General features: G+C 41.0%; 4 protein-coding genes across 5 annotated transcripts in view; 2 read left to right on the top strand and 2 right to left on the bottom strand.

The window, feature by feature from the left end:
* Positions 1-114: 114 nt before the first annotated feature.
* Positions 115-5509, bottom strand: si:ch1073-228j22.2 (SPRY domain-containing SOCS box protein 2). 2 transcript variants are annotated; one of them, XM_062062839.1, is made up of 4 exons: positions 5339-5509; positions 2646-2769; positions 952-1689; positions 115-891 (listed from the first exon to the last, which is right to left on the bottom strand). In XM_062062839.1, the coding sequence occupies exons 3-4, from the start codon at positions 1673-1675 to the stop codon at positions 761-763; spliced, it is 855 nt and encodes a 284-aa protein (XP_061918823.1). In that variant the 5' UTR covers positions 1676-1689; positions 2646-2769; positions 5339-5509; the 3' UTR covers positions 115-760. The 2 variants fall into 2 exon arrangements, with proteins under 2 accessions (XP_061918823.1, XP_061918824.1); XM_062062840.1 differs by lacking the exons at positions 2646-2769; positions 5339-5509 and having other exon boundaries at positions 952-1737.
* A 1563-nt stretch (positions 5510-7072) lies between these two features.
* On the top strand, positions 7073-9961 carry LOC133659932 (uncharacterized). The gene is made up of 3 exons (XM_062062842.1): positions 7073-7934; positions 8319-8537; positions 8842-9961. The coding sequence occupies exons 1-3, from the start codon at positions 7669-7671 to the stop codon at positions 8993-8995; spliced, it is 639 nt and encodes a 212-aa protein (XP_061918826.1). The 5' UTR covers positions 7073-7668; the 3' UTR covers positions 8996-9961.
* Positions 9053-23235, bottom strand: LOC133659929 (uncharacterized). Its single transcript, XM_062062838.1, has 13 exons — positions 23171-23235; positions 15618-15661; positions 15384-15479; positions 13985-14277; positions 12819-12929; positions 12584-12698; positions 11557-12407; positions 11202-11388; positions 10838-11086; positions 10548-10672; positions 10134-10180; positions 9901-10049; positions 9053-9773 (listed from the first exon to the last, which is right to left on the bottom strand). Exons 4-13 carry the CDS (start codon positions 14144-14146, stop codon positions 9586-9588), a joined length of 2184 nt encoding a protein of 727 aa, XP_061918822.1. The 5' UTR covers positions 14147-14277; positions 15384-15479; positions 15618-15661; positions 23171-23235; the 3' UTR covers positions 9053-9585.
* The window catches only part of fam171a1 (family with sequence similarity 171 member A1), a 73333-nt gene continuing 72285 nt past the window's right edge, over positions 23158-24205 (top strand). Inside the window, exon 1 of the mRNA XM_062062826.1 lies at positions 23158-23608. Coding sequence (XP_061918810.1) covers positions 23497-23608 — 112 coding nt within the window. The 5' untranslated portion in view covers positions 23158-23496. The remainder of the gene's footprint in view (positions 23609-24205) is intronic.

The following is a 24205-nucleotide window of genomic DNA, read 5'->3' as shown; positions in this document are numbered from 1 at the left end:
TTTATACTACTAGAAAGAGTTGAAACAGTTTGACGCAGAGTGTAAAATGATAGGTTTGAATAATAACAGTATGAATATAAAATAATAATACCACATAGAATTCAGTTCAGTTCATTTACAGTTTATTTCGAACATTCATACAATACAATGTATTGTAATGCATCACATATTTCCAGTTGTTCCATTACAGCACGTCCGAAAAGGAGTAGGAAGAAGCTGAACTTATTTAATCCTACCCCTTTTCATACAATAGCAATTTTATCCCATGTCCTTGTTCTCTGTAACAGAACAGTGAATAAATTATAAATAAATAATATACCATAGTAAGTAAACAGATATTAAATACGTCAATAATATTTATCTCAGAAAAATGAAAATGATCTGTAGTTTTGCTTAAATAAAGTTTAAAAAAACACACCAATTCCAAATTATATATAAATACTAGTGGTGTTTGTAATCAACTCTTTTTCAAAAATAAATATCTGTGTAATTACAAAAGCTCACAAGATGTCTTCTGAGAGATGATGTCTTGCAAGTTTTTATCAACTGACCTATCTAAGTAGAAAGTGTGGTCATGGGACATACAACACATTCATTCATTTTTTACACAAACATAATTTCACCATAGACAACAATAGTCTGCATACATATACTTTGTTACCTAAATATGATCTGTAATGAATAGAATTCTGTCCCTATGTCGTCATAATGCAAATTTAAAAAAAGAGGCTTCTGTTATAAAACATTTATAATGTGGCTATTAATGACCAGAAAGAAGGTAACGTTGCAGAGCAGGTGGAAGAGGCAGTTTGTCCATTTGATTGTGTCTCTCTGTGCCTAAATGAGAGCCAATGGAGAGTCCACATAACGCAATCAGGGCTGGAGGATCACCTGAGGAAAAAGAAGATTGTGTTATTATACACATTTATTTTTATTTTTTATAAGACTCACGGGTGGCGCCGTTCAGGTATCGAAGTCGTATACAGGCTCCTCCTCTCACACTGCTCACTGCTGGGAACAGCTCCACACCTCGGGGCAGGTCTGTGAACGCAACGCCAAGGAAGTAGCTGTCGACCAGAAATCCGAGAGTCCCTGCGTCTGCATCCAAGACCATGAGAATGCGCTCAGGGATGAGAAGCGGTGTCTCTGTGGCTGACAGGATATGTTGGTGAGATGTCGCTACTTTAGCGCAACACCTGCTCTTTTCCGGGAAGGTTCCTCGAATTTGTCCACCATGCCAGAGCTGATTGGTTTGGAGCTCCCAACCCCAAGATTGGAAGTCTCCCCCCACCAGCACATTGTATCCTGAGGCTTGCAGCGGGCAGGACTGCCTGGAGAGGCCTAAAACAGCATGACTTCCTCTGTGCTTTGGGTTCCACACCACCTCCCACACGTGAAGTCCGCCCATCACACCCGTTTCTGCCCTCACCCCATCGCTGCTGCGTTCCACTGGGGAACGCCTCGCTTCCTCCTTGCTGATAGACAGGCTGATGTGAGGAGAACAGTGCACGGAGCTCCATCGTGAGCGACTGTCTCCAGGAGCAACGGGAGGGAAGTTTAAAATGACCTCTAGGCGTGACGAGGTCGGGGCGCCCATAGAACGGAAAGCGGACAAGGAGGAAGGAGGATGATCCACTCTTCTGCTGTGCAGCCATGCTGACAATGACAGACCCATTTGGATGAATAGCTCTATAGAATATAATCAAAGAAAAATAAAACATTCATTAGCCTCTGATACAGTCCTTATTTCTATTGCTTGACCTACTTACAGTTTAACAGGATAAACCTTGTCAAATGATATAATAAATATATGTCAATCACAAAGATTATTATAAAGACTTAGGTCAGGCTGATTACAGAAATAAATACTAATCAAATATACTGCAAAAGAAGGGACTCATAAAAACTGATGAAAAATAAATGTATATACAATTACACAGTCCTAAAATAAATACATTATAACTAAATTAATAATAAACCAAATAATATTAATTTATATATGTTTCTAAATTAAACTGTCACTAAAACTAAAGTGCATATGAAAACACAGCTTCACCACTTTAGTCATATTTTTTGTGGTTGAGAAACTTCTTTATGACTTTAGCGCCAGACTTCTTCTGTTTGTTCGATATTGTCATTATTGCTACAAGTCATAAAAAAGTGAATTACATTTGACCACAGACTGCAGCTGAGAATTATTTTAGCGGCCCCTCTGGCTTTTGTTTAAGAATGAAAGCTGCTGCAAAAAAACATTTGCAAAGCACGACACATTTTCACCCTTTTGTGTACAGCGGTTCAGGAGTAGAAGATTTATACATACAGACCGTATTGGGATACATTGAGGATGTCATATATTTAGTGTATCATTGGGAAAAACATAGTGACGAAGCAAATTATTGTAAAATCTCGTAATAAATGAATAATAAATGTTTTTTTTTTTTTTTAGGAATTTGCACAGGGCCAATATACTAACATGCTGCAGGCCAAAAATTGCCTCCAGCCTGCACTTTGGACACCATACAGTAAAGGCACATTACTCAGATGAAATACCATCATATAACTTCTAGATAGTACACTGAATGACATCCTAATTTGTAAAGACAGGTACTGCATTTAGACGACTATGTAAAATCAGTAATACTCACAAGTCAGTAGTTCTTGCGGTGTCCGTCCTCTGACTGTTGTGGGTGTCATGGTCGCGTGCATTTAAAACGCTTCTCTTATCGGATGTGTTGTTTTTATCCATGCTGCTCGATTACGGTAACATCTCTGAATGTAACGGGAACAGAACAAGTCATCACAGGGACGTGACGACGTGTAGGGCCCAGCTCAGCGTGGCAAGGACTAGGTGGCCGTGACACCACAACACACAAATACACACTCTGCACTGATAGCTGCTCCTCAATTGATAGTTGAGATAAAAGAGCCTTCTTTTATCGTGTTCGGTAGTGGACGTAAACAAAAATGGCAAAGCAGAAGAAGAGGATCAAACTCAGGCTTTTAATCAACAAAAAGAGAAAAACGCAATAGAATCCAAATCGACTCATAGTCTGTCAGGCTGCGCATGCGTAGTGCAGAAATATCACCAAACTCTAAAGGTTGTCTTTCAGGCAGGAATGAAGAACTATAATTTGGCTTTGATAAGAATGAACTGCACCATCACAAAGCAATTACTTGAAAAGTATTGAGTTGAATTATAATAGACTATAACATAAGATTATTGCTTGTGTTGCTTATTGAAACACATTTGATTTGAGGACCAAATGGATACAGTCTGCTTATTATTTTTATTATTATATAAATCTATTTTTATAACTAATACACTAAAGCTTGCCATTATTTTTTTAATTGCATGACTCCTTTTATTGCAAGATATACACAATAGAAAACATGTAAATACCTCCACTCTTTATCCATTGGACTAATTTGATCCACCTTGACTCCTATTGTAACCATTACCTTCAAATTAAAAGTAAAAAAGGTTATTGGTGAATGATGATAATTCCCACCAGTATCTGAGAGGGACAAAACAATGTACTGACACTGTCACAGAGGTGTTCATTCAACAAGGCAATTTTATTTTTATATAACAGATTTATCTCCAAGAATTGTCAGAATCAGAATAGTTTTTTTTATTGCCATTGCCCTAAATTATTACCAACTAAACCCCATACAAGTACATTCTCTGGCGATGGAGGTAAAGAAAAAAGCCGAATTCGGTAGGTACTGTAAATCAAAAGTACTTGAATGGTATTAAATTATTTAAATTGTTATATTCAAGCCAAAAAACATCAGAGTTTGAGAAAGTGTAATGTCACACTAAGGAGATTTTTTCAAAAAGAATAAGACAACAGGTGCTGCATTGCGTCATTTGGCCCCTAAAACACTCCGGATGCGACTCCAATTAATGCCACAGTGAGGCCCACGGCACAAACAACATCTGGAAAAACTCCAGGATGACTGAACTTGATCTCTGTGGAGGTGAAAGACACAATACATTTTTTTTACTCCAAAAATGTGTGTTGTCATGTAAATGTTTTTACTACTATAGGGCTGTGTCCGACTAGGATTTTCATAGTTGAATCTGACTCGTTAGATTTTGCTCATTGTCGTCAAATCTATAGTGGGTTTTTTTTGTTTTTAGAAATAAATAAACATATTTTGATGAGTCACTTGGCGTCAGTGAAAAAAAAGAGAAATATACAGATGTAGTAGTATACTGAGTAGTCCTTAGGTGTCAGTATTGTCACACATGTGCTTTGACAGGTATACAGTGAACACATTTCCTAAAGTTAATTAAAGGCCTACTGAAATGGTTTTTTTTTATTTAAACGGGAATAGCAGATCCATTCTATGTGTCATACTTGATCATTTCGCGATATTGCCATATTTTTGCTGAAAGGATTTAGTAGAGAAAATCGACGATAAAGTTCGCAACTTTTGCTCTCTGATAAAAAAAAGCCTTGCCTGTACCGGAAGTAGCGTGACGTCACAGGAGCTAGTATTCCTTACAATTCCCCATTGTTTACAATGGAGCGAGAGAGATTCGGACCGAGAAAGTGACGATTACCCCATTAATTTGAGCGAGGATGAAAGATTCGTAGATGAGGAACGTTACAGTGAAGGACTTGAGAGGCAGTGATGGACGTATCTTTTTTCGCTCTGACCGTAACTTAGGTACAAGCTGGCTCATTGGATTCCACACTCTCCTTTTTCTATTGTGGATCACGGATTTGTATTTTAAACCACCTCGGATACTATATCCTCTTGAAAATGAGAGTCGAGCACGCAAAATGGACATTTAAAGTGACTTTTATCTCCAAGACAATACATCGGTGACACACTTAGCTACTGAGCTAACGTGCTAGCATCGTTCTCAAATGAAGATAGAAACAAAATAAATAAACCCCTGACTGGAAGGATAGACAGAAGACCAACAATAATATTAAAACATGTACATGTAACTACACGGTTAAACATTCTCAGCCTGGTAAGGCTTAACTATGCTGTTGCTAACGACGCTAAGGCTAATTTAGCAACTTAGCAACCGGACCTCACAGAACTATGTACTCTCTCCTTTTTCTATTGTGGATCACGAATTTGTATTTTAAACCACCTCGGATACTATATCCTCTTGAAAATGAGAGTCGAGCCCGCGAAATGGACATTTAAAGTGACTTTTATCTCCAAGACAATACATCGGTGACACACTTAGCTACTGAGCTAACGTGCTAGCGTCGTTCTCAAATGAAGATAGAAACAAAATAAATAAACCCCTGACTGGAAGGATAGACAGAAGACCAACAATAATATTAAACCATGTACATGTAACTCATACTTGCCAACCCTCCTGTTTTTAGTGGGAGAATCCCGTTATTCAGCGCCTCTCCCGACAACCTCCCGGCAGAGATTTTCTCCCGACAAACTCCCGGTATTCAGCCGGTGCTGGAGGCCACGCCCCCTCCAACTCAATGCGGACCTGAGACTGAGTGGGGACAGCCTATTCTCACGCCCGCTTTCCCACAATATAAATACGCTTGCAAGTTCCAAAACAAATGGAAACAAGAATTTCAGTTCATCCAGGACAGTTCGAAGGGAAAGGTGTATGTTGCCTGTAAATATGTAGAACAGACTTCTCCATTGAACACGGTGGCCGAAATGATTTCTCAGTCATGAACAGAGAAGTTAAACAGGACAATACTGCCATCTAATGGATAGATAATTCAAGTATTTCTTTTATGTAAATAAAATAAATATATATATATAGCTAGAATTCACTGAAAGTCAAGTATTTCATACATATATATATATATATATATATATATATATATATATATATATATATATATATATATATATATATATGTATATATATATATATATATATATATATATATATATATATATATATATATATATATATATACATATATATATATATATATATATATATATATATATATATATATATATATATATATATACTACCGTTCAAAAGTTTGGGGTCACGCAATTTCTCGCATGGAATAGCCTTCATTTCTAAGAACAAGAATAGATTGTCGAGTTTCAGATGAAAGTTCTCTTTTTCTGGCCATTTTGAGCGTTTAATTGACCCCACAAATGTGATGCTCCAGAAACTCAATCTGCTCAAAGGAAGGTCAGTTTTGTAGCTTCTGTAACGAGCTAAACTGTTTTCAGATGTGTGAACATGATTGCACAAGGGTTTTCTAATCATCAATTAGCCTTCAGAGCCAATGAACAAACACATTGTACCATTAGAACACTGGAGTGATAGTTGCTGGAAATGGGCCTCTATACACTTATGTAGATATTGCACCAAAAACTAGACATTTGCAGCTAGAATAGTCATTTACCACATTAGCAAAGTTAAGACTAGTTTAAAGTTATCTTCATTGAAAAGTACAGTGCTTTTCCTTCAAAAATAAGGACATTTCAATGTGACCCCAAACTTTTGAACGGTAGTGTATATATATATTATGAAATATATATGAAATACCCGAGTTGGTGAATTCTAGCGGTAAATAACCACGCCCCCCCGCCCCCCCTACCCCCCACCTCCCGATATTGGAGGTCTCAAGGTTGGCAAGTATGATGTAACTACACGGTTAAAAATTCTCAGCCTGGTAAGGCTTAACTATGCTGTTGCTAACGACGCTAGGGCTAATTTAGCAACTTAGCAACCGGACCTCACAGAACTATGATAAAACATTAGCGCTCCACCTACGCCAGCCAGCCCTCATATTCCCATCAACAGCCGTGCTCACCTGCATTCCAGCTATCAACGGCGCGACGAAGGACTTCATCCGTGGGTTTGGCGGCAAGCATCGGCTAGGCGTCAGGGTAAGTAGTCCTTGTTGTGTTGCTGTAAGTATTGTAATGCCCCGCAGTGGAGAAGGAGTCACACAGACGAGGATGCGCTGCTCAATCGCTTTATTAACAAGCGGTAACTGGTTGTAGTTCAAAAAGTAACGCACACACATACACGAGCTGCTGTTAGCCAAAACTCCCGCTCACACACACTCAAGTTCTCCGCCAACTCACTCGCGCATGCACGTTCCCCAAACCCTTAAAGACACAGTACACTAATGCAAATATCACAGATATTACAGTATTGTACTTAGCCGCTAAGACACCGATCGATCCCACCTACAACGTTCTTCTTTGCAGTCTCCATTGTTCATTAAACAAATTTCAAAAGATTCACCAACACAGATGTCCAGAATACTGTGGAATTTTGTCGAAGAAAACAAGAGGCTTTTCTATCGGGTCCGATGGGGTCCAACCACTTCCGTTGCTTTTGTGACGTCACGCGCATAAATCATATCCAAAGGAGTTTTTCAACCGGAAGTGTGGCGGGAATTTTAAAATTGCACTTTATAAGTTAACCCGGCCGTATTGGCATGTGTTGCAATGTTAAAGGCCTACTGAAATGAAATTTTTTTATTTAAACGGGGATAGCAGATCTATTCTATGTGTCATACTTGATCATTTCGCGATATTGCCATATTTTTGCTGAAAGGATTTAGAATAGAAAAACGACGATAAAGATAGCAACTTTTGGTATCTGACAAAAAAAAGCCTTGCCCCTACCGGAAGTAGCGTGACGTGGACAATTGAACATATCCGCAAAGCTCCCTATTGTTTGCAATGATGGCCGCCAGATCTGAGAGCGATTCTGACCGAGATAGCGACGATTTCTCCATTAATTTGAGCGAGGATGAAAGATTTGTGGATGAGGAAAGTGCAAGTGAAGGACTAGTGGGGAGTGGAAGCGATTCAGATAGGGAAGAAGCTGTGAGAGGGATAGAGCCATATCGCTTTGAACCCGACGCTGATGAAGACGGTCAGGAGGACGCTGCTGCTATTGATGCTGGAGGAGCACACGACATAGATCGCCTTGAGAATACAGAATGGTAATATGTTATTTATTTATAGACTAGTTTTAGTTTGTGGCCTAGTCTTGCACTGTTACTGTTAGTGTTACAACTTACACCCCAGGCCTATCTATACACTAAGTATCTATCATTGACACAATGTGTTACTGTTAGTGTTACAACTTACACCCCAGGCCTATCTATACACTAAGTATCTATCATTGACACAATGTCAAACCTAATTAATTACCCATTATTTCTATGGGCCACAGCTCCATATACCGGCAATACTAAAAATATGCATGCAGATTAATAAGATCCACAACAAGACAATGATAATATTAATTATTCCACATGTTTGCAGATTGCAGGTGTCAATAATATGAATTGATTTACAAATATTATGAACATTTCTATTTCCAGGTGTACATGTCAAAACTGTGTGAACATGGAGACAGTGGCTGAGTGTGTCTGCTGTAGTGAAATAGAGGCAGTGACCAGAACGATGGAGGAGGAGGGGGTGAAGACGTGCATCATAGACCACCATGGCTTTCCATCTGTGTGTCTGGATGAATGGGTGCTGCAGACAGCGTATAACGCCTACAAACAGCAATATGGCATGCTGCAGCAACAGCAAAATGAGTGAGGCACTAATAAGTTTAAATAATTCTTTATTCTATCAACCTTTGGAAGATAAGTCAGAATGAGCACTTTCTTATCTTATTCTTATTCTGTGAAATGTACTGTGCTACAATGCACATGACATTATATATCATAGAAGTATTACATAGATGGACCGTAGATGTCAACAATATTTACAATTTACTGCAACAGTAAATGACAAATGAATAGAATGCATGACAATGTCTTTTGAATCTCAGAGAACAGTGAGTCACTGTGTATCCATGTCCGGATAATAACAGCTGCCATCATTTGCTACTTGCAGGCGGAGACGACACACAGCCTATCGACAGTTTGTCCGCTTCTGCTGGGGATATCTGGGAAAGGACATAAGGGTGGTACTACCAGCTTGTGTAGTACATAAGATTAGGACAACATTCCCATCGATGGACTACACGGGGTTCCAAGACGTGCAGTGACTGCAACAGAATCTACATGGCCACTGTACTTAATCAATAAAATCAATCAATCAATCAATCAGTCAATCAATCAATGTTTATTTATATAGCACTAAATCACAAATGTCTCAAAGGGCTGTACAAGCCACAACGACATCCTCGGTACAGAGCCCACACACGGGCAAGGAAAACTCACCCCAGTAGGACGTCGATGTGAATGACTATGAGAAACCTTGGAGAGGACCGCATATGTGGGTAACCCCCCCCCTCTAGGGGAGACCGAAAGCAATGGATGTCGAGTGGGTCTAACATATTAGTGAGGGTCCAGTGGAGCCAGCAGGAGGCCACCCCGAGCGGAGACGGGTCAGCAGCGCAGATGTCCCCAACCGATGCACAGGCGAGCGGTATACCCCGGGTCCCAACTCTGGACAGCCAGCACTTTATCCATGGTCACCGGAATAACCCCTCCACGTGGGGGGGGGGGCAGAGGAGAAAAGAAAAGAAACGGCAGATCAACTGGTCTAAAAAGGGGGTCTATTTAAAGGCTAGAGTATACAAATGAGTTTTAAGATGGGACTTAAATGCTTCTACTGAGGTAGCATCTCTAACTGTTACCGGGAGGGCATTTCACACTTACCGAAGCGACTCCTGTGCTTGGCGATGGCTTCCTCCTTGTCTGGCTTCTCCAGTTCATCGCAGAGGAAGGGAGGCACATCCACAGTGACGCTGAGTGGTGTTCTCTCGTCAGGGGTCTGTCTGCAGCCAGCAACAACCTCCCTGATCAAGTCATCTACGTAGCCTGCAAAATACAATTGTACATGTTCCTGCTCACAACATAATATACTCATGGAGAGTGAAACTTGACAGTATTATTATCATGATACAAAGTGTCAAGTGTTTACATGTTTTGTGTCCTCTACACTTACGGTATGTTGGCTCTGTCGCGATTTTCTTGACCACATGGCCCCCTGCTTTATACTTCGGGTAGCGTACTGCATAGCGCTCAGCACCCGCTTGTGTAGTGGCTATAGGGCGGCTCGAATTTTCGTTCCAGTGCAGCCCAGCAAGCAGGTTCCTAGGTGTGGTAACAGAATAATGTAATAATTAGTACTAAAGTATGGCACACACTAGTGACACTTAGATTAGTGTGGAAACATACCTGCACAGCATTCCGATGTATGAGAAGACATACATTTTCGGTGCGAACTGTATAAGATAAAAGACACTTTATTCAGTCATGCGTCCATACAATGTGTGTGTAAATTTATAAATTGTTTGTAAATTTGAATACAAATGTTTGTGTATTAAACTGTTAATAGTCAGCTATTAAAGCTTGATCTCCTGCAGTAATGAAGCTGTTTTGTTTTCAATGTTAACACCACGCCAGAATTGTTTGCAATCTTTCTCACCAAGATGCCAGCCACTATGTTGGACCTCCAACATTCTCTTGCTTACACTGACTGTATCAAGGCTTCATTTAGTATGCTCTAGTATTTTGCTCCCTGGCCACCAAAGTCCTAGTGGCAGGTGGTAACCACCGACACCACCTACAGGCGATCAGTCTAATTCTCACCTGTATGATAAGGCTATGGAACGCCTCCACCTTGGAAGTCTGGTGTTCACCCGACAGCATGGCGATATCTTTTAGCAGGGACTTGTTGTTGACCACCTCCTCCAGTTTCACTGCTGAGCGTGAACCTAAACATAAATTTAAAATAGAACAACGTTTCTACAAAAATGTTCCAGTCAACTTAAACTGGTTATTTACTTACAAGTTTATCTGAATTTTTTGACTTTCAAAAGATGTGCAGGAAAATACTGCTAGTCCCTCACTGCTTTCGGGCAACTTATTTGCCTACTCACTTTGTTTGAGCCATTTCTTTTGCCGTTGCAGTTGTCCATGAGTACAAATTGGGAAGAGGTCGCCATGGTCCTTGTGGATGTTCTGAATGTGTCGCTCCACAGACTTCCACTTGGCAACCAGAAGTTCCCCCTCTCCAGGCGGTGTAGACACTGCTGCCCAGTAGAGGTGGTTGATTATACTTTGCACCCAGGGCTTCAGGTCTTCACAGTCCTTATGCTTGGCGATGGCCTTCAGTTTCTTTCCGATGGCTACAAACAGAAAAAAACAGAAATTTGTGGATTAAATACAATATCGCATTCATCTGATCACTGATATGTACACACTACTTCACAACTTGTCATGCATACAAATAATCCAACTAACATTTTGCAACATGCCAGATGTCATAGCAGTGCCGTGTATTGGGCATGTTTTCACGAATCCATTTAGCGATCTGTCTGTGTCTGTCTGTCACCAGCACCCCGACATCCAGGTCCCAGCTGATCAGCAGTTCCACCATCCTCTTCAGTCCTTCCATCTCCATATGGTAGCTGCCAAGACATTCGTTGCTCTGAAATATATATAACAGAAAAGGAATGAGCAAAGAAAAAAATGAAAAAGGGGCTTAGTATACATTGAAATGGTTAATGTTATTAGACAAATTTACTAGGATAATTCTGGAAAATCCCTTATCTGCTTATTGTGTTACTAGTGTTTTAGTGAGATTATATGGTCGTACCTGTACAACCTGAAGGTCGAGAACCACATTGGCCACAAGCTCCATTGTGGTGTAGGTACCGAACTTGGCGCTGTGTCCCGGACTGTCTGCTCGCCCATCACCACCAAGGACGAGGGGTCGGCCTTCCACCTGCAGCATGGTGAGGTGCGTCCGTTGCTGTTCCTCCCACACCTTTTTGATGGCTGGCTGCAGGATGAGCTCCTGGTGGTTGAAAAATGTCCTCTTCACATACGTGACCACTCCGATGCTGTTCAGCACTTGCAACACCTTGCCAGAAGATGCCCCAGCGAAGAGGATGCCAGCAGACAGCAGGATGTTGCCCGCGGCATAAGGGCCAATGTTTGGCTGGCTGCTCCAACTACTCCTCTGGTCACATGATGCACATTGAAGAGTCATGGTCAGCTGTGTACCGTTCGAATCCCAAGAAGGGCTTATGTCCTGGCTGCCACAGACTGGACAGTGACACCACTTGACGAGACTCTGGAGGCACGACTCAAAGATGATGTACTTCGGTTCCTTGTGGCAGCCCTCTTCACGCATCTGGTGAGTACATGGGCGATCTGGCGACCCGTCAGATTGACACGGATCCGATGTCGTTGACTCACTCGGCACATAGCTGTCATCGGAAGAACCACCAACAAAAGGCGCAGTGGGACTTGATGCTGGTCCTTCATCAAACAATGCAGGAGGTGGTCGTAGCTTGGCTTGCATTCCAGACACACCTGGAGCTGCTATGTTAGTCTGCATCTCGGGGCTGTCAGATGGAGCTGCTACACTTGACAATGGGACTTCACTAACCCTGGCCGGCCGAGCTCTAACCCTCTCGAGGATATCTGGGGTCACCTGGTGTCCTAGCAATAAAATCAAGCACAAGTTGTTTTATATAATCTGTTAAAATTAAACTAGAATCACATAATAATTATTGTCTTTGAATCACCTAATTTATCTGTCTACTCTACTCTGCACAGGCAGCGTGCAATGTGTACTGTGATGTGCAGAATCATGTTCGTCACCGAAATAGACATACCCTTTGATCTATGATGTATTTTCCCTGTTTGGGTGCTCTTGCTACTGGTCATTGCTGTTGGTGCTGTCCCAATCGGTACCCAGTCCGTCTGGCATCCTTGTTCTCTTGTATTTCCCTGGAAATGGAGAAACAGCTACATGTAATATGGATACCTCATTTACATTAATTATGAATACTTTTGGATTGGGCTTGAACTGTAATCCATTTGAACATTGATTAGGAAAACAAATCGAACCTGATCTTGATCGCCCTCCTCATCAGGCAAATCTAGTGCCATTGCCATTGGTTCATCCACCGCATCCGCCACTGATGCCGTAGTCGTACTGTCCATGATCTGATCTATTGTCTGTAAATGTACAAATGTACAATACTTTATATTATTGTCTATTGTAATCTATTGACAGTATTGACACTATTGACAGTAATGTCAGTAAATGTACGATACTTTATACTGCAGAAGAACTTGACTAGAACTTGAAGCAATAATTATATGTAGACTATTTTATTGTTAATTTATTTCATTGTTCATGGAGTAGTCCAGTGGTTCTCAAATGGGGGTACGCATACCCTTGGGGATACTTGAAGGTATGCCAAGGGGTACGAGAGATTTTTTTTTAAATATTATAAAAATAGCAACAATTCAAAAATCCTTTATAAATATATTTATTGAATAATACTTCAACAAAATAAATGTTTAGAATTAAGTTCATGAATCCAGATGGATCTCTATTACAATCCCCAAAGAGGGCACTTTAAGTTGATGATTACTTCTATGTGTACAAAATATTATTTATAATTGAATCACTTGTTTATTTTTCAACAAGTTTTTAGTTATTTTTATATCTTTTTTTCCAAATAGTTCAAGAAAGACCACTACAAATTAGCAATATCTTGCACTGTTATACAATTTAATAAATCAGAAACTGATGACATAGTGCTGTATTTTTTTTCTTTTTTTCAACCAAAAATGCTTTGCTCTGATTAGGGGGTACTTGAATTAAAAAAATGTTCACAGGGGAAAATCACTGAAAAAAGGTTGAGAACCACTGGAGTAGTCTATGACTGTGTGTGTTAGTTTTGGTTGATTGATTGAGACTTTTATTAGTAGGTTGCACAGTGAAGTACATATTCCGTACAATTGACCACTAAATGGTACCACCCCAATAAGTTTTTCAACTTGTTTAAGTCGGGGTCCACTTAAATTGATTCATGATACAGATATATACTATCATATATATACTATCATCATAATACAGTCATCACACAAGATAATCACATTGAATTATTTACATTATTTACAATCCGGGGTGTGGAGGTGGGGGGTTTCAACAATTGAGAACAAAGAAATGGATATTGGAACAGTGTAGTCTGACTATGAAAACTGGATATCAAGATTCTTACCCTCTTCCTTTCCCTTTTGGCAAATGCAGACCTCATGTGCCCAGTCTGTCCGCTTGTGGAGGGGGTCGGGTGCTCCGGACTTGTCCGTGGTCTATCGAAAATAGTTGGCTTCGCACCTTTCTTCAGCACGAGTCGACGAGTGCTGATTCCCATTTCTGCCATTCGCAAGGGACCCTCTTCGAAACATGATCTTTCGAAATGTTCGCTGCATAATACACTGTACTTCGTATGTGTCGTCCAATCCAACCGTGTTCGCTTGACTTCTTTGTTCCATAGTAAAGCTTGGCCGCCATCTTTTGGGAAAAGAAACAATGAAACACCGGTTGTGTTTTGGTTTGTGTTGCTACATCCAGCAGCAACACACCGCTTCCCTACAACTCTCTTTTTTGCAGTCTCCATTGTTAATTGAACAAATTTCCAAAAGATTCACCAACACAGATGTCCTGAATACTGTGGAAATTAGCGATTAAAACAGAGCTGTTTAAATTGGGAGGGACCTATTCCAAGATGACGCGTTCAACTGCCTTCGTCACGCGCATACGTCATCATACCGCGACGTTTCAGCCGGATATTTCCCGGGAAATTTTAAATGTCACTTTATAAGTTAACCCGGCCGTATTGGCATGTGTTGCAATGTTAAGATTTCATCATTGATATATAAACTATCAGACTGCGTGGTCGGTAGTAGTGGGTTTCAGTAGGCCTTTAAGATTTCATCATTGATATATAAACTATCAGACTGCGTGGTTGGTAGTAGTGGGTTTCAGTAGGCCTTTAAAGGTAATCATAAAAGAAATACAATCTATCAATCCCTCCATTTTCTACCGCTTGTCCCTTTTAAGGTTGTGGGGGGCTAGAGCCTATCCCAGCTGACCTCGAGCGGAAGGCAGAGTACACCCTGGACAAGTCACCACGTCATCGCAGGGCCAATACAGATAATACAGCTAGTCTTTTATTAAAGTGAAAATTACAAATAACTTTTTTGCGCGTGACGTCACGCACCGTTGCTAACGCACTTTGGAACTTGGTGAACACACCAGCAGCACTGAGAGCCGACTCCGCCAAACTACCTCTAGGTAATGTTGCAATTTCCAATGCCAATAAAGAAATTGACTCTATAAACGCTCCAACGTAAAGTAAGGCTCCACTTTTCCAAAAATGTGTTAACTTGATGCTAATATACATTGACTCTGCTATTGACATGCTACTGATTAGCATTAGCGATTTCACAAAACCTCCAAATTTGTTAATGAAAACTACGACTAAGATGCACTGTATTTATATATATATATTCAGTGTTACAAACGGCTTGCTGAGGGCAGACATAATTACAATGTGGCCCTCAATAAAAGAAGTTTGACAACCCCGATTAAATGTTTCTACACATGAAAACATTTACCTAGAACCTTCTTTTTGACTTCTCCAGGGCTGAGTGAGTCACAATACAGCAGCCATAAATGTCTCCTTCCTACGGCGTGAACCTCAGCGTTGACATCTGGTGGAAGGTGAGATCGTCGTTCTGATGATATCAAACGAGTGAAGCACCCTCTGATACCACAACATAATTTGTAGTATAGTGGACTTGGATGTTTGGTGGAAAGAAGTGATCTACAAAGCACAATGTTTTCCTCACCTAGCTGAAGCTCTCCTGCTAAGTAGATTACACTCTCTGGGGGTCTTCGAGGGTAGAAAATACAAAACAAACATCAGCATGGGATTGGAGTTTTCAGGATTTTTCCTTTAAACACCACCACAATTTAATAAAACAAACAAGATGGGATTAAAGTGTAAACTTTCATCTCTAAATTAAGAGATTTTACAAAAATATGGATTCTGTTCAGGAATTATTAATGTTCAATGCAGCCTACCTCCATTTCCAGGGCCTCAGAAGTACAGTGGAATTTGTTTGTGTTCACCTTAGGCTGGCTGACTGATGTTAACATAAGCAGCTGTTGACATTACAGTTACAGGTGTAACAATCGATATATCAATTTATATTCCTAAAATACAATTTTATTGATACTAGAAATAAGAAAACATTGGATTTAAGAACGGCAGACTTAACATGAAGTTCAGCACTTTAATAAGGACATTAAACGTTACTCCAGTCTGTCTGCGACGCCATGAGTCATCAAAGCACATGGCGGATACTTACGGTGGCCGAGAAAGGTCACAACAAATGCAACAATCATGAAGCAACAACACATCAACTTTCATCTACAGCACAATTGCAAAAGCCACAACAAATACAAACGCCAAAACACAACAATATGAAGCCGCAACACAACTTTAAGCCACAAAGGACGCGACGGACCCAATGGAAGTGACATCAGAGCAAGTTTCACCGACGGACCATGTGTGGCTCAGGCGGAAAATTAAAAACAGTGTAATGAGCATAGTATATTAGTAAATGGTAAATGGGTTATACTTGTATAGCGCTTTTCTACCTCCAAGGTACTCAAAGCGCTTTGACACTATTTCCACATTCACCCATTCACACACACATTCACACACTGATGGCAGGAGCTGCCATGCAAGGCCCTAACCACGACCCATCAGGAGCAAGGGTGAAGTGTCTTGCTCAAGGACACAACGGACGTGACGAGGTTGGTAGAAGGTGGGGATTGAACCAGAAACCCTCAGGTTGCTGGCTCGGCCACTCACCCAACTGCGCCACGCTGTCCCCGTGCCATATTAGTGTTATTGAAAAAGTAAAACAAAATATTCATGACTGAAAAAGTGTTCACACTTGACTTACTTATCAACTTCGTTCATTACACTGTTTTAAATTTTCCGCCTTAGTAAATTGGTCCCTCGCTGAATTGTGTCCACTGTCACTTCCGTTGCGTCTTTATATTGTTGTCTTTTGGCTTATATTTGTTGTGTTATGGCTATATGTTGTTGGGTTGTGGCGTTAGTATTTGTTGTGGCTTTTTCAATCGTGTTATTGCAGACAGTTATAGTGTTGTGGCGTTTGTATTTAACGGGCCTTGCCGAGCACAGATCGATGTAGGTGAATCTTAGGTCGTTGCACCCCTAATATACTGTATATATCCATCCATTTTCTAACGCTTGTACCTTTCGGGGTCGCGTCTTGATTAGCATGTCTGGACATGGCCCAATTATTCAAAAACGCCAGTTGTAACCCTTTAGATTGATCCTGCTAGCCAATGTTGTTTTGAGTTAATCTGTATGGTTGAGCGTGGCTTAATGTAGTTCTGTTGTGGCGTTTGCATTTTACGTCACGAGCAAAGTTCAATGTAGTTGAATCTTAGATCGTTACACCAGCTCACCCCAAATATACAGTATGTATACAGTATATATATATATATATATATATATATATATATATATATATATATATATATATATATATATATATATATATATATACATAGTAAGGTAATGGGCCAATAAAAAACTGCGGGGCAAAGTTTTTTGAGGTGATACTTGGTGAAAACCGTTGGAGAACCACTGTACTATATAGTGGTTATATATGTGTGTGTGTGTATATATATATATATATATATATATATATATATATATATATATATATATATATATATATATATATATATATATATATTGCATTCGGAAAGTGCTTCACTTATTCCACATTTTGTTATGTTACAGCCTTCCAAAATGGAATACATGTATTTTTGTGCTCAAAATTCTACAGAAAAACTCCATAGTGACAATGTTAAAAGGTTTTAAAACATTATCATTTGGTGCAGCTGGGCCGGAGCAGGAGGGAATAGAAAGAGAAAAAAAGGAAGACAGAGGGGTAACTTGTGGGGACAAAAGGGGGATTAGACAGAGAGACAAAAACAACAAAAGCAAACACAACAATAACAACAACAACAACAACAATATAGCGCTATTGATAATGAACAATACCAATAATTTACCTTTATTATCAACAATAAAGTTGTTCAAATGCAACAATACATATACGCAATGATAACTACAGATACAAAATAATGCAGAAAAATAGAAGGGAAGAAAGAGAAGCAACCTATATTAACCTTGTAAATTGCTATAGTAACAATAGGTTAAGCTTTGTCAGTGTGCCATGTGTTACCCAGTTTACCCTAGGGCAACAACGTTAATATATGTTTGATGAAACGTGATTATGTGCATGAGTATATGTATATATATGTACTTGTATATATACAGTATGTGTATATGTATGTTTGTGCAGTGAATGTGCGTGTGGATGTACGAACTTTGAGTATGTAGGTATGTACTGTATTTGTGTATGTGTGTGGGAGCGTAGGTACCTATGTATGTATGAATAACGGTGTGTATGTGAGTATATGTGTATTTGTATGTACAATATATTTGACTCCCAGTGTGTGTGGGAGCCAGAGTACGGCCCCAGCCACCCAGAGAGCCCAACCCACGAACAGCAGGTGTAATGCCCAGGGAACCAGGGACCACGGGACCCACGCAGCCAGGCCGGCCAGCGACAGGAACCCCAGAGCTAGGCCCACCGTGCCGCCCGTAGGAGCCAGCAGCAGGCCGCTGACAGACGCACCCGGCAGAGGACAAGGCACGAGAGAAGCAGGGGACAGCCAGACCTCAAGCCAGCAAGAGACCACACCCCACACGGTCAGAAAGGCAAGACGCCCCGCCTGGGGGTCCCAGAGACTCCCCGCAACCGGACGGGAAGACCGCCCCCGCCCCACCAGCAACCGGGCTCCCACGAGCCCACCCCCCACCCCCGGAGAGCACGGCGCGGCACGCCCCCGGCCACCCCACCCAAGCCGACTGCAGCAGGACCGCCCAGCACAGGGCCACGGGAACCACCCACTTGCAGGGACCCCAACGATGGAGATGGAACAACCAGCAACCACCCTGTCGAGTTCCCCCCCTGACGGAGGGGGGGAAATAAATAAATAATATTAATAAAATATATTAAAAAATAAATAAATAAATAAATTAATTAATTAATTAATTAATTAATTAATAATAATAATAATTATATATTAAAAAGTTTTTAATAATAATAATAATAGTTAAAAGAAGATCACAGACATGCTGACACACAAGGTCACTACCCCAGCAGCTGGCCGACTCGCAGCACCTCGGAATACCTTGCAGCACCAAGCTACCACAATAGATCCCAGCAGGCCCCAACCAAGACGGGCACCCGAAAGGGATGGACGGTGGGACCCAGGAGCTCCAGACACGCAGTCCGGATGCAGTAGCCTGAGGCGCCAACCCCGCCCGACAAGCAGGCCCAGAGCGTACCCCCAGAAATATACATACATACATATATATATATATATATATATATACTGTATATATATATATATATATATATATATATATATATATATATATATATATATATACGCAAATATATACATATATATATATATATGTATATATATATATACTGTATATATATATATATATACATATATATATATATATATATATATATACACACTTAGACTTAAACTTAGACTTCCTTTTTATTGTCATTCAAATCTGAACTTTACAGCACAGATAAGAACGAAATTTCGTTACATAAGCTCATGGTAGTGCAGGATAAAAAAAGCAATAAGGTGCATATATAAATAAATAAATATATATAAATAATATATATAATATATATATAAAATAAATAAATATATATATATAAATATATATAAATAAATAAATAGATTACTGTGCAGATAAATATATTGCACAGATAAATATATTGCACCTTTTCACATGCGTCCATGTTTATGGATGTATGTTATATTGTCTTTTTTATTCCAGCAAGTTAATCCATTTTGGGGGGAGTTGAGGGGATAATTTAATTATGATGCGTTTAAGAGTCTTGCGGCCTGAGGGAAGAAGCTGTTACAGAACCTGGAGGTTCTGCTTCGAAGGCTGCGGAACCTCTTCCTAGAGTCCAGCAGTGAAAACAGTCCTTGGTGGGGGTGGGAGGAGTCTTTGCAGATTTTCTGAGCCCTGGTCAGGCAGCGGCTTTTTGCGATCTCCTGGATAGGAGCAAGAGGAGTCCTGATGATCTTTTCCGCCGTCCTCACCACTCTCTGGAGAGACTTCCAGTCTGAGGCACTGCATGCTCCAGTCCAGACAGAGATGCTGTTGGTCAGCAGGCTCTCTATAGTGCCTCTGTAGAATGTGGTGAGAATGGGGGGAGGGAGCTGTGCTCTTTTCATCCGACGCAAAAAGTGCATGCGCTGCTGAGCTCTTTTTACAAGAGCTCCGGTGTGTAGGGACCAGGTTATATTGTCAGTTGTCTGCACCCCCAGGAACTTGGTGCTGCTTACTATCTCCACCACTGTGCCGTTGATGTAGAGTGGAGCGTGGCTGGACTGGTGCTTCCTGAAGTCAACGATGATCTCCTTGGTCTTGTTGACATTCAGGATATACATACATATACACACATATGCACATATACATATACACATCCACATACATACACACATTTACATGCCTACATCCATCCATCCACATGCACACACACACACACACACACACACACACACACACACACACACACACACACACACACACACACACACACACACACACACACACATATATATATAACAACAAATCAATACACAGGCCGGCGGGACAGCGATCAAGTCCCGGCACCCACTGCCCACTGAGAACCAGCCGATCTCCTCGCCCAAGCCCCACAGGTCCGGCCGCGCACCCCCGTCACCCAGGGACAACTCCCGACACGCCCGCCCCAGACGACGGCTTGACACCGGGCGCGAAGGGCGGCGCGGCAGGGTGCAAGGGCACCCCAGGCCCACACCCAAAAAGCCAACCAACACGACAATAAACGAGCATGAAGTCGGCAAGTTCGTCAGCCCCGACAACCACCACATGCGCGCGCTGCCACCAGCCATAACATCAGCCACCCCCCTGCACCAGACCCAGCAGCCACGGGCGCCCACACCACAAACAAACGGCAGTAGAAACAGCAGCTGCAATACTCCCAGACAGCCAGCACCACTCGATCAAATCAAAGCGATCGAAAAAAACTGCGACCGGCAACCACACGCCAACAGGATCACGGAGACCAGCCTGCGCCAGCCCGCCAGTCAGCCAAAACGCCAACACGCAAACAAGAGACATTAACACCTCCCCCACCAAAAGACCCCACCACCCCAATCCAAACCCGCACACCAAACACACCACTGCCAAAACAACCGAGACACAGCATCTAGACCAGACATGGGGGCCGCGCCGCCACCGCATCAGGTCACCAACAGAGACCCCACAGCGCAAGGTCGGGCCACAAGGGCACAGACCCCAACCAACAGGAAGCGAGACACGCGTGACGCCACACACAAATAAATAATACCATTTTAAAAATAATTAACTTAAAAAATATATATAAATACATTTAAAAAAAATATACATATATATATAATAATAATAATAATAATAAAAATAAAAATAATAATAAATGATTAAAAGCCTCACACCCTCAGCGAGGTCTCTTCCCGGGAGTGGCAGGCCACCAGACCGCAGTCCCCGCAACCGGCGCCGGCCGAGCCTTTGTTCAATACTTTGTTGATGCACCATTGGCAGCAATTATAGCCTGAAGTCTTTTTGAATACGATGCCATAAGCTCGGCACACCTATCTTTGGGCAGTTTTTCGCCAATTCCTCATTGCAGCACCTCTCAAGCTCCATGGATCGGAAGCGTTGGTTTTCAATCAGTATCTCTCTGTACATTGCTGCATTCATCTTAGTCTAGTCAGGGAGGTGACTAGGAACCCGATGGTCAGTCTGTCAGAGCTACAGCGTTCCTTTGTGGAGAGAGGGGAACTTTCCAGAAGGACAACCATCTCTGCAGCAATCCACCAATCCGGTCTGTATGGTATAGTGGCCATTCTTTCATAAAATGTTGCCAAAGTACACACTAAAGAATTTCAGACCATGAAAACAGAATTCTCTGGCCTGTTGATTCAAACATTAAAATCTTTGGCTTAAATGCCAGGCATCATGTTTGGAGGAAACCAGGCACCACTCATCACCAGGCCAATACCATCCCTACAGTGAAGCATGGTGGTGGCAGCGTCATGCTGTGGGGTTGTTTTTAGGCAGCAGGAACTGGGAGACTAGTCAAGATAGAGGGAAATGTGAATGCAGCAATGGCGAGAGACATCCTGGATGAAAACAAACACTTCTCATCCAATCTGATGGAGCTTAAGAGGTGCTGCAAAGAGGAATTGGCGAAACTGCCCAAAGAGAGTTGTGCCAAGCTTGTGGCATTGTATTCAAAAGGGTTGAGGCTATAATTGCTTGTATTGCGTATTGAGCAAAGGCTATAAAAAGGCATTCAATCGATTGCAACTGGACTGTTTGGTTTATCTTAGAAGACATTAAATTTAGTCTATGAGCACAAACTGATGAAGCCTACTTGGATGAGAGGCAAAAGGTCTTCCAAGACAAACCAAACAGTCCAGTTGCAATCGATTAAATGCCCTGCAATTACAATAACCTGAATGAATGAGAACAGTTATAGACAAGGCTGTGAATAGTTATGTACATATGATTTCTTAGTTTTTAATTTTTAATACATTTGCAAAAAGGTCTAAAAAACGTTTTGTGTGTGTAGAATTTTGAGGAAAAACATGAATTTATTCCATTTTGAAATAAGGCTGTAACATAACATTTGGAAAAAATGCTGAGAGCGCCCCCTAGAGGGACGATATCAAACAAACAGAAGAAGTCTGGATCTGAGAAGTTTATTAAGTGCAAAATATGTGACTCCAATGGTGAGGCTGTATTTTCATTGGGACCTATTTTATTGACTATTTAGTTAAAAAACATATATTTTTATTATTTATTATTAATTTAGTATTCATTTATTTATTTTAACACAGCATAATTGTATGTAAAACTATTTTTCATCAGTTTTTTGAGTAGCTTCCTTCGCAGTATTCATAGTATTCATTTTTCGAATTAGCCTGACCTAGACCTAATATTTGTGTTAAACAAATAATAATCTTTGTGAGTAACACTTGGTTTGATATCATTTGACATGGTTGTAAACTGTAGGTAGGTTAGATATATTTATTGAATACGATTAAAATCAATAGTAAGAATACTAATTTTGTGGTAATATTTCAAAGGTTAAAATTGAAAAAGGTTAAGAACCCCTCTATACTGTCTATAAAGTCAGTACCATGTTGAACCTACAGGGAGCAGTAGAGTTGCGTTAATGTCACCGAGGCGTCTCGGTGAATGTAGCCGCCTGTTGTTGCTGTTTTCGGGCATGTGGCTTTGAGGCTTAAGAGCTGTCTTCCTCTCTTTTGACCCTGGCTCGTCGATGAAAAAAAGCAAGCGAAAATGGGGGCTGAGTAATGCACCACGGAGGAAAAAGAATCCGCTTTAATTTGAAACTGCCGATGTCGCTAAATATGGAGACTCGCCGCCTTTACGGACTATGTGTGCTCGCTTATTGACTTTATCAAAGCAAAAGATTGGGCTGCTGCATTTTTAGGCGTTGATTCTCCCCATCTGCAATGATGCGGGCGGTGGTAGACCGTAGGACCGCCGTGCTTCTTGCCGTCCTTATTGGACTCCTGGTTTCAGAAGGAGCCAGCAAAACACCGAGGGAACATTCAGCCACAGAAGGTAAATATTCGGCGTACATCTTGGCCCACTTTGACCCTTCTCACGACAGGGAGTAGCTCGGAGTTGAAGAAGCTAATCATGGTCCCGCTAGCCTGCTGGGATGCTGATGTCACTCAACTTAGCTAGCGTAACGTTAGCAGGACGAGCTGTAAAACTTTGGTTTGTTCACGTCCAGCAGTTTACTCCACTCTCTCTCTCTCTCTCTCTCTCTCGAATTAAAGCCGTTTACAAGAGCTGAATCTATTGGGTTTTTTAAAGGCAGTGGCCGAGAGCTCCATCGAGTGGTTGTATTTATCAGTAATGAAGTGCATGATGACGAAGACACTGCTCATATTTGTTATCAAACCTACACGTTTGTTAAAAAATGTTTCTCTCTTTGTGCAATTTAAATGTGTGCTCATCAAAAAGCTAGCCAAAGCACAGAAGGTTATAATAATTGGGCATTTTACTGGAAAAATACGAATTGAACTAGACTCTGACGACTTCAATGTAACTCTTTTTCAATCAGTCTTCTTTGGATCTACATACTGCCATTTATGTAATTATACACTGTATATGTAGTTCTATAACCATAACCATAGTGATTAACCTCTGGCC

This window comes from Entelurus aequoreus, linkage group LG11 (genome assembly GCF_033978785.1).
Source record: "Entelurus aequoreus isolate RoL-2023_Sb linkage group LG11, RoL_Eaeq_v1.1, whole genome shotgun sequence".
Lineage (NCBI taxonomy): Eukaryota > Metazoa > Chordata > Actinopteri > Syngnathiformes > Syngnathidae > Entelurus > Entelurus aequoreus.
The sequence above is the reverse complement of the archived record's forward strand: the minus strand, read 5'-3'. Positions and strand labels throughout refer to the sequence as shown.

What these genes read in the sequence shown, in the direction of transcription:
- LOC133659932 (XM_062062842.1), top strand. Translation starts at nt 7,669, where the DNA reads ATGATGGCCGCCAGATCTGAGAGCGATTCTGACCGAGATAGCGACGAT. An exon ending in CGCCTTGAGAATACAGAATG is followed by an intron (nt 7,935 to 8,318) that starts GTAATATGTTAT and finishes TTCTATTTCCAG; the next exon opens with GTGTACATGTCAAAACTGTG. An exon ending in CTGCAGCAACAGCAAAATGA is followed by an intron (nt 8,538 to 8,841) that starts GTGAGGCACTAA and finishes TGCTACTTGCAG; the next exon opens with GCGGAGACGACACACAGCCT.
- LOC133659929 (XM_062062838.1), bottom strand. Translation starts at nt 14,146, where the DNA reads ATGGCAGAAATGGGAATCAGCACTCGTCGACTCGTGCTGAAGAAAGGT. An exon ending in AATACATCATAGATCAAAGG is followed by an intron (nt 12,408 to 12,583) that starts GTATGTCTATTT and finishes TTTTATTGCTAG; the next exon opens with GACACCAGGTGACCCCAGAT. An exon ending in TCGACCTTCAGGTTGTACAG is followed by an intron (nt 11,389 to 11,556) that starts GTACGACCATAT and finishes TATATATTTCAG; the next exon opens with AGCAACGAATGTCTTGGCAG.
- si:ch1073-228j22.2 (XM_062062839.1), bottom strand. Translation starts at nt 1,675, where the DNA reads ATGGGTCTGTCATTGTCAGCATGGCTGCACAGCAGAAGAGTGGATCAT. An exon ending in ATACCTGAACGGCGCCACCC is followed by an intron (nt 892 to 951) that starts GTGAGTCTTATA and finishes CTTTTTCCTCAG; the next exon opens with GTGATCCTCCAGCCCTGATT.